At 44.0% G+C, this 13,218-nt stretch overlaps 1 protein-coding gene across 2 annotated transcripts in view; it reads right to left on the bottom strand.

Annotated features, from left to right (window-relative positions):
• LOC135918760 (pantetheinase-like) overlaps positions 1 to 13,218 on the bottom strand; it is a 30,270-nt gene that overhangs the window by 2,215 nt on the left and 14,837 nt on the right. For both annotated transcript variants that reach the window (XM_065452434.2, XM_065452435.1), the window contains exons 5-6: positions 10,284 to 10,406; positions 5,550 to 5,775 (exon numbers count right to left, since the gene is read on the bottom strand). In XM_065452434.2, the coding sequence (XP_065308506.1) occupies positions 5,550 to 5,775; positions 10,284 to 10,406 (349 nt within the window). The remainder of the gene's footprint in view (positions 1 to 5,549; positions 5,776 to 10,283; positions 10,407 to 13,218) is intronic.

The raw sequence follows: 13,218 nt of genomic DNA, 5'->3' as shown, positions 1-13,218 counted from the left end.
CTTTGTTTTCATATATGTACGGTATTGGTGGATGCGCTTGCCGCATGCCTTAACGATGGCGTCATTGGTGAACAGACGATGGCACGCTACTCTGGCGCCATCTCGTAGTGGTCGTCACCGCAGAGCCCATCTTGTGCGGCACTACACTTTTTTTTTCTCACGCTTTCGCCATGCCCTCCTCCTCCTCTGCTTTCCACCTCATGGTTCCGCTGCACCCTCCTCCTGCGCCTTCCTCCTCGCTATCGTCTTTCATCCCCCACTGCACTCCGCATTCGCTCTTTCATCCTTTGCTATGCTCATTCACTCAGTTACGCCGAGGATGCAAAGGGGCACCTAAGAGCTGTGCTCTAAAAACTGATGCTGGGGATTCGTCACCTTCAGAAAACCTGACACTGAAAGGCCAATGCAAAGAAAATCTGGTCCACGGAAAAAGCCCCCTTTCAGATAATTTAGACACAGTAGCCTCTGTGGAAAATTTTATGGTTGAAATGCGAGTGGGTGTTTCACAAAACGCTAGCAATAATCAATGTTTTTCATATCGAACCTAAAAATAATGTTGCCATTACCACTCGCTGGAAGTAATGTACAATTTAAACTGTAGAGAACCAGCGCCCGGGTTGTCTGCTTCCCTTGCTTGTATGCCGTTACCGTGTATCAGCAAACAGGTCCTGCACGTCTGCTATCCACAAAGTTAGTATACTTTGCTAGCTGCTTCGTGCGCGGTGCCCATACCGTTGCACACCCACGATCTCTTTTTAATGCGAAGTATTCTCCGACTCAAGCTGGTTCGGTATACGGTTGTCTATGTTCAACAAGCAGAGCTTCGATGCCTTCTGTCCCCGCTCAGAGATGAAGAGTGCATTGGGGTGACCAAGCTAAATGCATGGATATAGTCCGGCATAATGTGGACGCGATCCATGCACAGCACAGTTGTGCTATGTTGGCGAAAACTGAACGTTCCAAGTCTAGTGTGGCTGGCGTGGGAATAAGCATGTCCTATCTCACGCTGGAGCGACCTTGATCTTAGTGATTTAAGCATTTCTGGCATGACACATCTAACTTCACTAGCCACTGCCTGGCATGCTGGAAACTTCAAACTATACCTGTGCCTTTAACCCATTTTAACCTTAGCTACCATAGGAGGCAACCAATCAGACAACTACTGTCATTTGTAGTAAAGGATGAGAAGTAGCTGAGGCTCGGCACAGCTGGGCCAGATTGGTCTACCCTCTAGACTGGTTGCAGGCATGGTGCAAAGTGTGCATAAGGCCAAGGCGCAGAGTACATGCAAGGCCAGATAGGCTGAACTCCAGTCGTGGTAAAGTTTAGCCCATTTTGTTCTGGTGGTATCGTGTTCCTGCATGGCTTGCCACCGCATCTACACAATGGCCACTTTCTGCTTCGTGACAAATGCAGCATGCGGTTTCTGCTGACATTGCTTCTGGCGGTGTGTCAGAACGGCTTTTGTTCATTTAGTTCGACGTGTCCGATGAGGAGATGCGCGAAATGTCTCGAAGATAATGCACTACCAGAAATCATCACTCAAGAATATCGCCCCTGAATACACTTAAATTTGCTTTTTGTGCACCATTGCGAGTTATAGTAGTTATAGTCATCCAGAGACAGTGTTTGGCAAGGAGATCTTCCGCAGGTAAGTGACTGTGCTCGCAAAATGCAGCCTGTCCAGCTTCATCAAGAGCAGTTTACATACTTTGTGCAAGTTGGCTGTTCCGTGTCGCACTTGCCTGCTGCGGTGTGGTGCACGCTTGCGCCCTGAAAGCTAGGACATGAAAGATGTGTTCTGCCTTCTTTTGCAGAGCGTTGTGTACTTCATGGCCATTGCTCGTGTTTATGTACGAGTTTCGAGCATCCAACGTAAGTAACTCGTCGGCATTCTCACAACAGCTTAAATCACGTGCACAATGAGATATGCACGCCAAGAGACACCCAACAACTCGCGAATGTTTGAGCGAGCGATGCACCCGGGCACAACTGAGAGATCAGCAGTCATGTACAGTTCTGGGGCTCAGCCATATTCACATTGCTACCCCTCACCGCAAGGTTCACGCACTGTGTGCTTAGGCGCTATATATTAGGCTGCAAGAAAATTAGGCAGTTATCAGCCCTGCAGCTTTGCCAAGATTACTTTGATAGTATATGCTATGCATTTATAGCCAATTTAGCCAAAATGAAATTTTGTTGCAGTTGGCCTTGAAAGGGTTCAAGGCAAACTACAATGAAATTTTTTCAACAGTATAAAAAGCTGACCTTCAGATAGTGTAGGTATATAGCAGCCAATGTGCAAAATTTTATGCCCATAACATGCATGAATGCATTGTGAAAAGCTTGCAAAGATAGACATCTTTAATACCAAATGGTAAAAAAACACTGTTAGTTGTTAGTACCACTCCCGAAAAATAATGCACGATCCATGGCACTGACAACCAGCTTGGCTCCTTGGCATGACCTCCAAATTTATATATATATATATATATATATATATATATATATATATATATATATATATATATATATATATATATATATATATATCCACACACATACGAGTGTACTTCTTCATGTCTATTCTTTTTCTCTGAGTTGTAACGTGTTGCCCATGTAAGCTATGAATGCAACTAGCAGCTATATTCAAGCCCAAATTTGTCATCAGCCTATTTATGTCTACCACAGGAATAGGGCCTCTTGTAGTGACATCAAATTACGTAAGCCTGTCAACTGTAAGGCATCTCCAGCCCGTACAGTTGAACTTGCGTATAACAAACATGGATGTAATAAATTTTCTAACGTAACGAAATAAACCTAAAGTTCTTCATTCTTCGACTTTTTTTCTACTGATAGCAGCAGGTATGTGTATGACAAATATCAGATGTAATGAAGGTTGTTTTCATGTTGCATGAGACGTCATTATAGCGAGGTCCGATAGTATCACATTTTTGAAGCGAACTTCCCCATAAACTTAGATGCAGACTGGTGTAATGTGACGTGAAGGTTGCAGCATTGCAGGGGCCCAATTTCCATAAGCCACATTATCCAATGCTATTGAGCATGAGCTAAGCAGATATAATGGATAGGGTGAACATCCAGCAGGTGTTAGCTTAGAAGTACATGAGCGCATAAATTCAGTTTATTGGAGACCTTGGTTGCAACTGTGGCCTGTAGCATCAGGTTGCATTGTAATCGCAGTTAGCTATTTTTCTTCATTTTACAGCGAAGCTGTTTAAGGAGAGTTTCCCGGTTGTTTTCGTGTAGTGGTGAAGGCTGGCGTACGGCAGTGGGCTTGGTATTAAATAAAGTACAGCCAGCAATGCAACCTGCATTAGAGCCGCAAATTTTTGCCTTGAAATGTAATTAAGAATGTAAAAAGAAAGTGACTTTGCATACAGCACACTGAGATAGCAATTTCTTTTCAGGTTCTTTTTTAGTCAGTAATCCGTAGTTTTTGTTTCTCAAGTCACATTTTAGCGGTTCCATGTTGAGGGCGAGCTAACAATTTGCACAGCTGTTGCAGTGAAAACTTGATGGCGCGATGCTGTGATGCAGCCCGTGTGTGGGAAACTCAAAGCGGCCATGTGACCAGGACATTGCTGCACAGGTAGCATCAGTGACCAGTCATTACTAAGAACAGCCAGCAAACAGAACCCTAGTACTTTTGATGAAAGGTGTGAAAACTTGGATCATATACAGCTTCGCTGTTTTTGATGTATCAGTTGCTCAGATTGGCATACTTCTGAGAACTATTCTTTTTTATGCCAAGCGTAACTTGCCAGCTAGCACAATCTGCAAACGTTTGTTCGAAGCCGCAAAGGAAGTGGAGGAGAAAGACGCCTGGAGGGGAATAGAGGGAGCAAAAGTGGGGAGGAAGCGCGCCGTCTTCCATCGTGCGCATGGCACAGGGAGAAAGGAGGGAGGGGGGGGGGGGTTCTTGTGCCGACACTGTAAACATGAAAAAATGGTTTATTTAAGAACACCGATGTGAAAGTTGAAATAAAGAGTGATTTATCTTTGTTAGACTTGTTCATTCCCGAGACCAGATGGGCTGATAGTATGTAAACGGACTGGAAAAGTACGCTAGGCTTAAGCTTCGGTGGAAGAGGACGACCTCGGTGCGTGTACCAGCTTAGTGCTAAAAATGTGTGTATTTGAGCCTAAGAACCTTTTATCCATTATTTTTTGGTACACTATGGAAAGTGAAAGTGCACGAATCGCCTCAGCTTTGTTATCTGTGCAACAATATCAATCAGCGCAGGCTTCCTGAGGTCCTTTCAACACGTCTGAATGACTTCCAAGTTTCATGTTGACTCCATAACACTGTGACAATGTCAACAACTCACAGTCATTGGTTGTGTGCGAACTACTAAAAAACAAGGTGCTATCTGTGTTTGCGTAATTTCGTTCAAGAAAACGGCTATCTGCCTAGTCAAATGGGAAATGAAAAAAAAAACGAAAGTGATTTTCAGTGTCACATGTGTGCATGCATAAAGGGGGCAGCTCACTTACTTTTAGTCCAAGCTGCGACACGAAATAGCCATTTATGACCACAAGATAAAGCATTATTTCACACAAGAGACTACTATCTACCAATGAAATTGTACCAAGCACTTATTATTTAACAGTGCCCATACCCCTTGCATACTGAAACCAGTGCAGCACAAATGCAACCAGTGCATTTTCCAGTACAAGCCAGCAAACTGCAGCAAGAACCAGCACATGTACACTACAAACCAGTACTCCCCAGCGTCATAGTTGTGAAACCAGCATCTCATCCAGTGTGGCCCAGCTCTTATCCAGTGTTCTCACTAGTGTCCCAGTGACTCCCAGCAAGCACCAGCACCCCCAGTGTGATACAGGGTCAGAAAATGCACTGGTTTCACACTGCAAGGCACTGGAAGGAACTGGTTTTTGCAATAGCGTGGCCTTTTCAAAAGCACCAAGGTCGAATTTCCTTGATTAGGAGCAACTTCAGAGAAGGATATTGTCTTCCCAATTTCGCTAGGACCAGACAGGCAGTACGAATTGTACGATTTTGATTTTTACAGTAATGAGATTTTACAATTTATCGACTGAAGTGCAAACATGTATAGACTAAAGACTAAAGACTATAGACTATGTGTGTGTTTACACACAGCACGTACCACCATTTCCATCAAATGTTTCTGGTTGCATACTAGAATAGATGCAAGAATTCTAAATAAGGGAACCCTTGCCAGAGTGCTGCACAACTGTGGCTTATTTATGCAATACTGCTCTTTTCCTTCCTTGTGAAAAATCACTAATGGGATCTATTATACTTGTCTTTCTGCCACTATAACAGGCCTGACCTGTTGCACCGTGCAAATAGAAACAACTATGTTTGTTTCCCTGAACTTGAGTTTTTTAGCACTTAAACAACGTTATGATGGGCATCACGAATCTCTGCAATGCTGCTATGGCTCTAAATCAAACTCACTAATTCACATTTGACAGCAAAACAACAGCTCGCCGCGCTCGTGAGTGAGCATGACAAGCAGATCAGCAGGGCAACATCTCACCTGAATGCCAATCTCCATATAATTGGCAATATTCTGCCGTCCATGCTTGGCGAGCAGCACGAACGTATCACGCAGATCTGCCGTCTCGTATGAGAGTGAGCAGCAGAAGTCTCCAAGGCAGACGCGGCTGTCACCCCTGGGTTGTGTTATCTCCTGTGCAGCATGATCGCTAACATCTGCATACTTCAAGAAGCGCTTCTCCGGATGGAGCACATCTCCAGAGTACCTGCACCAAGGCACCCTCCTTTGTCACAAACACTGCTGCCTATGGATGTTCAATGGCGCTTATACACTGCTCATTAACCCTTTGAGCATCAATGACGTAAATATACGGCGCCGTCTGTACGATTAAAAAGCGCACCAATTTCCTAACTTTTTCTTTTCTGTCATGTGCTGCCACAATGTGGGAATATAGGGAACTTATTTCGCGTGCCACCCTCTCTCGTTTGTCGTTGCATGGTTTGTTTTAGTGCTAGTTTACTCCCACCCGTCTATATACTACCGCTCGTGCATCGGCGCGCGGGCGGGCGAATGGCGGTTCGGATTTTGTTCCGCGGGCGGTTTCGGCTTCTTGCGCTTGCAAAACTGATGGCTACCTCGTTACTAATCGCTCAAAGGGCAACCGCCTCTTCCTCGCTCGTTTAGTGCTCACAGCAGTGCCCATAGGGTGGATGCAGCCGTGCATGCATTTCCATTGTTTTTTTTTTGTTTTTTTTTTACACTCACGAACACTAAATGCCTCTGGTTGGTGACAAGATGAAGATTAGTGGGTCTGTCACACGTTGTGCTTTTCTGACAGGCACACAACCACACAGTTTTCTTGTGTGCGCGCACCTATGCAGTTCGATTACGCTATGGACGTACATGTTAGATATTAGTGTAAGAGCAGGAAAACTTGAGCCTAGAGAAATATTCTCGTGTGCGCATATTCAAGGCCTTCAACTATGTGTATAAATATGCATCAAATTTTAAATTCTTGTAAGTTTATTTACTTTTTTATTGTAGTTATTCATGGATGAAGAGTACATATATACCAATGCAAAATATTTTTTTCGGCGAAGAGGCAAGACCTCGACGTCCCATTGTGGGAGGCCTAGGCTCAGCCGACTGAACTGCTGGTGCTCATTGAAGTTCACTCTCTCTCTCTCTCTCTCACTTTATGGTCACCCTAGAAAAATTGCGGTAAATTAAAAAAAAAAATAAGTAGCTCACAAGAATTAGAATCCGCAATAAAAAAATGGCTGTGGCTTAGGTAAGGTTAAGCCCAGGATGCGAAGCATACTAGCCTTTATTTTAGCTGTTGAACCACTGTTTAGCCTGGTGAACTGCTGTTGCTTGGCTATATTTGGTTCGGCTAGACGAAGAAACAACTCATGCATTACTTCTTCGCCTTCAAGAGTGGAACGCGACAGCGTTCCCGTCGACCCGCCAAGGGGTGTAAGACAATGGGCTACAGGGCAGCGACTACGCGCCCCGCATTGGACGCGGTGAGCGTCGAGCAAAGCAGCGTTCGGCGCGGCAACGAAATGTGCGCCTGAGCAAGAGACGCACGCCTTAGAAACAGCGCGTTTCTAAGGCAACACCGCATTCACTAGAGGCGCTTTTGTACCGCTTTGAAGCGTTGTACTCGTGGCTCAGTGGTAGCGTCTCCGTCCCACACTCCGGAGACCCTGGTTCGATTCCCACCCAGCCCGTCTTGCAAGAGTTGAGCCAAAGCCACTTCTCCTCTGTCGTGACGTCACGGTGTCACGTGATTTCATGGTCACCGCCGCGCCTGAGGAGCTGGGTTGAGCCCTCGTAATATGCTTCGCATAAAAAATCGACCCTGGGCGGTCGCATGTGGCAAAAAAAATCGACCCTCATAGGGTTAACAAGAACGTGAAAATACAATCACCTGCAGAATGAATGCTTCAAAAACTTCACCTAATCCTAAATCGTCATTTGCATTCAGCCTTTCTGTCACTAGTCAGGTAATAAAAGCATAGCTCCAATTCTTTTCTTTTTGTTTTCAGTTTTCTATGATGCATATCAAGGAAAACATGAAGGGATAATGATGAGCCAAGTTAGAATGCCAGACTATGCACTAGCCAAAATAAGAAACTGGTCACTTTCACTGACAGCACCAGTTTCAGTGTACTATAATGATGATCCACAAGTGAAATATGTATATATAGGTAGCTGCAACTTAAACTACCCAATGCAACTTAAAGGGCCCCTCACCAGGTCTGGCCATTTTGAGCTGACAAGCGCTGAGCATACAATGAACGATGAAGATTGTGTCTGCAAAGTATTACATCACTACGCATTGCGGAAAAATAAAAAATTTCAAATCAAACACCATTTGCCCTTCTCCTTGTGGTAGCCGCACTTCAAGCCAGCGGGTGACATACACGTACTAGTGTGCCTACGTACACGTGTTTGTGCTGTGACGTCGCTCGTGGTGATATATGACTTCGAGAATTATTCAAGGCAACATCTGTTAGTTGTGCAATATGTTGCTTGAATAGACGAATTAAAGCTTGGAGAAATAATCAAACACATAAACCGAATGTCTGCGTGTTTTTCTTTTACTTCACACTGCAGCAAGAGAAATGTACTTCCGTTTCATTTGCTTGTTCCCACGTCATGCAGTCACATGCACAGACACGGAAACTATGTGATTTTCTACCGTGTTCTAGCACACGATCATGCTCTTTGATCCACTTGTGTCTACCGCAGTATTCGTGTAGCACTGACTTACCGCTAGACAGGTGTCCTCGTGCACAGTGCACAAAATTGTGCGCAGCATGTAACAAAACGATTGTAACCGCTCGTGTGCTATGCTGTCAGCAGAAGTGTGCCGCGCCGCAAGAAAGCGAGGAGAAAAAATAGAAGATGAAGGCGACGTACGCATAATGCGATCCTCAAGCTCTGGTATGGGAGAATGCAGGAAAGGAATGTCGCTTGCGGAGGCTAGATGGGACAAGTGGAGAGAGCGTCTATGTTTGCGTTGAAGCCTGCCTCCTAAAAGAATGGGTTTGCGGCACTGAAATATTTCTATCTCAGGTATTAATGAGCAGATTTGAAACATTTTTGCGGCAGAATGCTCCCTACAGGATACGTAACAATTTCCAGTGTATAACCGAAGTTTGTTGTGTGGCCTGGCGAGGGACCCTTTAAAACAATGCCATGAATTTAACAACAGGCAACTAATTACCAGAGATATTGAAAAGCAATTACATTACATTTAAAAGTAAGGAGAATCACAAACTATGATGTACATTACGCATAGTCAGTGGCAGGTCGAGAATGCACTGGTAGATGCCTCTTAAAAGGTACTGGTACTTTTTTGCAAGACAACTGTCACTTCTAATTCGTCTGCATGATCAGTGGCATACCAACTAGTTCGCAAGTGAGAGGGCAAGACCTATCTCTCCCCTCTAATATATATATATATATATATATATATATATATATATATATATATATATATATATATATATATATATATATATATATATATATATATATATATAACCATTGTAATTAAAGAAAGCGGCTGCAAATGCATCAGTGGATTATTTTTATATTATAACTCAATGATCTGATTCTCAATCACACATAGTCAACCCATTAGGACCATTAAATCATAGTTATTTATCTGGAAGCGTCCCCGTTCCTTAAAGGGCCCCTCACCAGGTCTGGCCATTTTGAGCTGACAAGCACAGTGTATACAATGTGCACTAACGATTGTGTCTGCTAAGTATTACGTCCCTAATGAGCCACGGAAAGAGATGATGAAGTTGAAAATACCAATGCTTCTCTTGTGTTTTCATAAGTGATTAGACAGCTCCAGGGACCTCTAGATGACATGCAAGGAGGCAAGTTGAAGCTTGTTTTGGCAGGAACTGTATAGCAGCAGCCTCCTCCGCATTACAGGTGTGCACTGCATGTCCGCCGTGAAGCACGAAAGAAAATCCCCACTCCCTGGCATATTAACATGCAATTAAAAGGGCACCCTACTTATGTGACCGCTATTCTGAAAGAAAACTTGGCCTCAGCTGTTGTTTTGTAGGATTTGTCAGAGTGCAGCCAACAATGCCCACTTTTAAATGTATGTAGGTATGTTAGTGTGTGCGCATGCGGTGTGTGTGTGTAAAAGAGGGGGGAGGGGGTGATGGCATACTTTGCTGTCAGCTTAGTGGATGAGTGCCCACCTATCTGCTAGAGCACCAGCACTAGCTGGGCTGGTGTGAACATTTTCACGGTTTCACTTTCTTTTTTTCTTGCTACCTCGTAAGTTGTGACAGAAGAGTTCATTGAACTTCGGTCAGACTAGAGGCTCTATTTGCAATCTCATGACACCTGGCATGGCTCTGCAAGAGCTTGGCCAAAGCTTGTGTAATGCCACTTACAAGCATTTCATGCTCAAAAATCTTAATTTGGAAATTTGTCGCAGGCTTTGACTGTGGAAAGAGGACTTGAATAGGACCCTAAAGCCTGCAATCTTATGCAGTAACATCACTGGTACCATTTCTAAGGATATGAGAAGAGCTGAAGGTGGGAAGCTAAGCCTTAATAAACAGCTATGCTATCTAGTAATAGCTCGTCTTTAACACAGAAGACATTGAGAGAATTGCCAAAAAATACCAGTCTGCCAATCTAGTTTGACTGAGTTTGCCTTTGGCATCCCTGTTCAGTTTTATTGCGATAAGTGAGTATAAACGAAGATCAGCATGTGTATATGAATGTCACCTGGGATCCTGTGATGTGGTGTTCGCCAGGTCAGCCAGCAGCAGCTTGCTCTTTCCATCTGGACTGTAGGTGTAGTTGAGAGGGCCACGAAGTCCAGCATATATGCCACTTCCCAAGGAGCCCCTGCATAACAATTCATGCATGACACTTTGCAAAACAATTTGTTACAAAAATTACGCGCATCCCATGTGCTGTGGGAATCACCTTAAGCAAGGCTTTCTTTGATGATTGGGAGAGATGGCATTCTTGTTCAGTAACCATCTGCACGTACAGAATGCAGGGCAAAGTTAAACATGTTTTTATTGAAAAGTGCTTCACCTTCCATTGCAGTCTCAACACTGCATATTGATGCTGTCCGCCTTTGTGTTCACACGCAAGTGTGCACTCACATTCCCCGGCACTCTTCATTTCATAGCAATGCTGCTCCACTTTGTGTTCCCTGGTGAAATTTTAACTACATTTCACAGTGCTCATTGCCACCACTTGACACAGCTCCACTTTGAGTTTACAAGCCAGTGTGCACTTGCATTCGAAAGCCCACATAGCTGCATGTCAAAGACACTCCTTTTCCACTTGACACTTCTTCCAAGCCTCCATCTCCTCAACATTCAATGCACATTTCTATACTGGTCTTCTGTGTGCTGTTCTTCAATGAACTTTGATGAAACTTAGGTAACTCGGCTTGTCTCAGCAGGTGTGTCTCGATCTTCAATGAACGTTTTTGACGCCAGCTTGGGTAATTAGGTATGTACCACTGGTATTGTGCCTTGAATTTCTCCGATGCTGAGCGGAATGGAAGCCACATCACAAAGTTCCTCAAGGACAGCAATCCAACGCTTTAGCAGGCTGCAAGAAGCAGAGAGGAGTCCGGCTGACACTTGACGCATTCCTAGCATTGGCATGCACCAGCGCTGCTAGTTGGTGCCGAGTGTTGCAGTAGATGCCCGCTGCAGTGCATGCCTCATACATAAGTCATTTAAATGGTGACAATATGTTGTGTTCAACGGTTCAATGCTGAATGTATCAGCGTTAACAGTCATCGTGAGCTGGGTTCACCAGATTTTTTTTTTTTTTTGGAGGAGCTCGCATTTGCACTTGAGTATTTGCACCCTGGTCACACTGGACGACGTCGCTTTGCATCATATCTGAGACCGGTTTGCACCATTTCCGGCACCAACCCATTGCACAAGCCTGTGACCAGGAGGGCCCTGACCCTTCGTGACTCATCGTGCAAGACAGTAGCCAGCACCCACAAAGTGGAGGAACGAGGCAATAAAACTTTAATAGATGAGCAGCAAAGACTAATAGGCAACCGGCAGAATACTGCGCACTACATTCCACATGTTATAGCATGTTATATGCTACAGCAACGACTAACACTGACAACAGCTAACGTCACAACGGGCTGTCTTTAGTCACCATCTTAAAGGGCCCCTCACCAGGTCTGGCCATTTTGAGCTGACAAGCACAGTGCATACAATGCGCACTAACAATCATAATCATGTCTGCTAAGTACTGCATCCCTGCACGCTACGGAAAGAGCTTAAATTTCAAACCAAATGTTGTTTACCTTTCTCCATGCAGGCACCGCACATGCAGTCAGAGAGTCGACGTCTATCGTGCAAGTGCGCTTGCATATATTACTGAACTGCGACGTCACTTATAGTGACACCTGATTTTGAGAATTATTCAAGGCAACATCAGTTATTTGCTTAATCTGTTGCTTCAATAGGTGAATGAAAGTTTAGAGAAATAATAAAACAAACTGAATGTCTGGATGTTTTTGTTTAACTTCGTACCATAGCAAAAGAGATGTACTTCCATTTTGCCTGCTTGTTCCCACATCATGCAGTCGCTCATGCAGAGAATAAAACAATGTTGTTTTCTATCATGTTCCAGCGCTACAATCCTGCTCTTTCATCCTCTCACGCCTGCCTGAGTGCTCGTGATTGTGCCACTGACTTATACTGCTAATCAGATATTCTCATGCAGAGTGCACAAAATCATCTGCTGCATGAAACGAGACAAACACAGCAGCACGCATGCGAGACCATCACCGGAAGTGTGCCACTCAGCAAAAATGCGAGAGAGGAAAAAAAAAGGAAAGCGGGGCCCATGACATATTCGTCACATGATCCTCCGGCTCCGATGCGGGAAAATGTAGGGAAGGAATTTCGCTTGTGGAGGATATTTCTGTCTCTGATATTAATGAAATAATTAGAAAAATTATTGTCGAAGAACACTCCTTAGAAGGCACATAACAAATTCCAGTATATAATCAAAATTTACTATGTGGCCTGGTGAGGGGCTCTTTAAACCGAGATGACCATTTGGTATTTTATACTATGCTATAACACTATGCACGTACGTGCCTTGTGCACGTATAACACTATGCACAAGGCACCTGTGCATACTACAAATGAAGCAATTGCCATTGTGAAAAGTTGCCCATCTCACTGGCTGCTGTGGCTGGTCAGAAATGCTCGAACAAGCACAACCACTTACATAACAGCCAATGTTAAGGTTTGAGAAATACTCTAGTCAAAACCTGAAAATACTATATTTTGGTTATAAATACTAAAAGTTGTTTTAGCAATCAAGATGCGGATCCTGTACTAAAAATATTCACAGCATTTGTTTTGTAGGAACCACTGTAAACAGGCACACTACTCTATTGCATTAAAACATGTTGTAGGGTTAGTTGGTGCATAGCTTTCATCTATTGGCGCTACATCTATCGAAAACACTATTCTATATTCACAGCTAGAATTATCTGTGTCGCAGATGAAAATATTGGTGAAGTTAATGCCCAAAACACCAGCCAAAATATTGTTGCTGTTATACGCGGGTTCATTGGAGTGGGTAGTGCTGCTGTGGGTATGCGTGCGAGTAATTGAGCGGGTCCGAAACTTCAGGTCCTAGAAATTGATTGATA

The sequence above is a fragment of the Dermacentor albipictus genome, chromosome 1, assembly GCF_038994185.2.
Source record: "Dermacentor albipictus isolate Rhodes 1998 colony chromosome 1, USDA_Dalb.pri_finalv2, whole genome shotgun sequence".
NCBI lineage: Eukaryota > Metazoa > Arthropoda > Arachnida > Ixodida > Ixodidae > Dermacentor > Dermacentor albipictus.
This window is presented reverse-complemented; position numbering and strand designations above follow the sequence as displayed.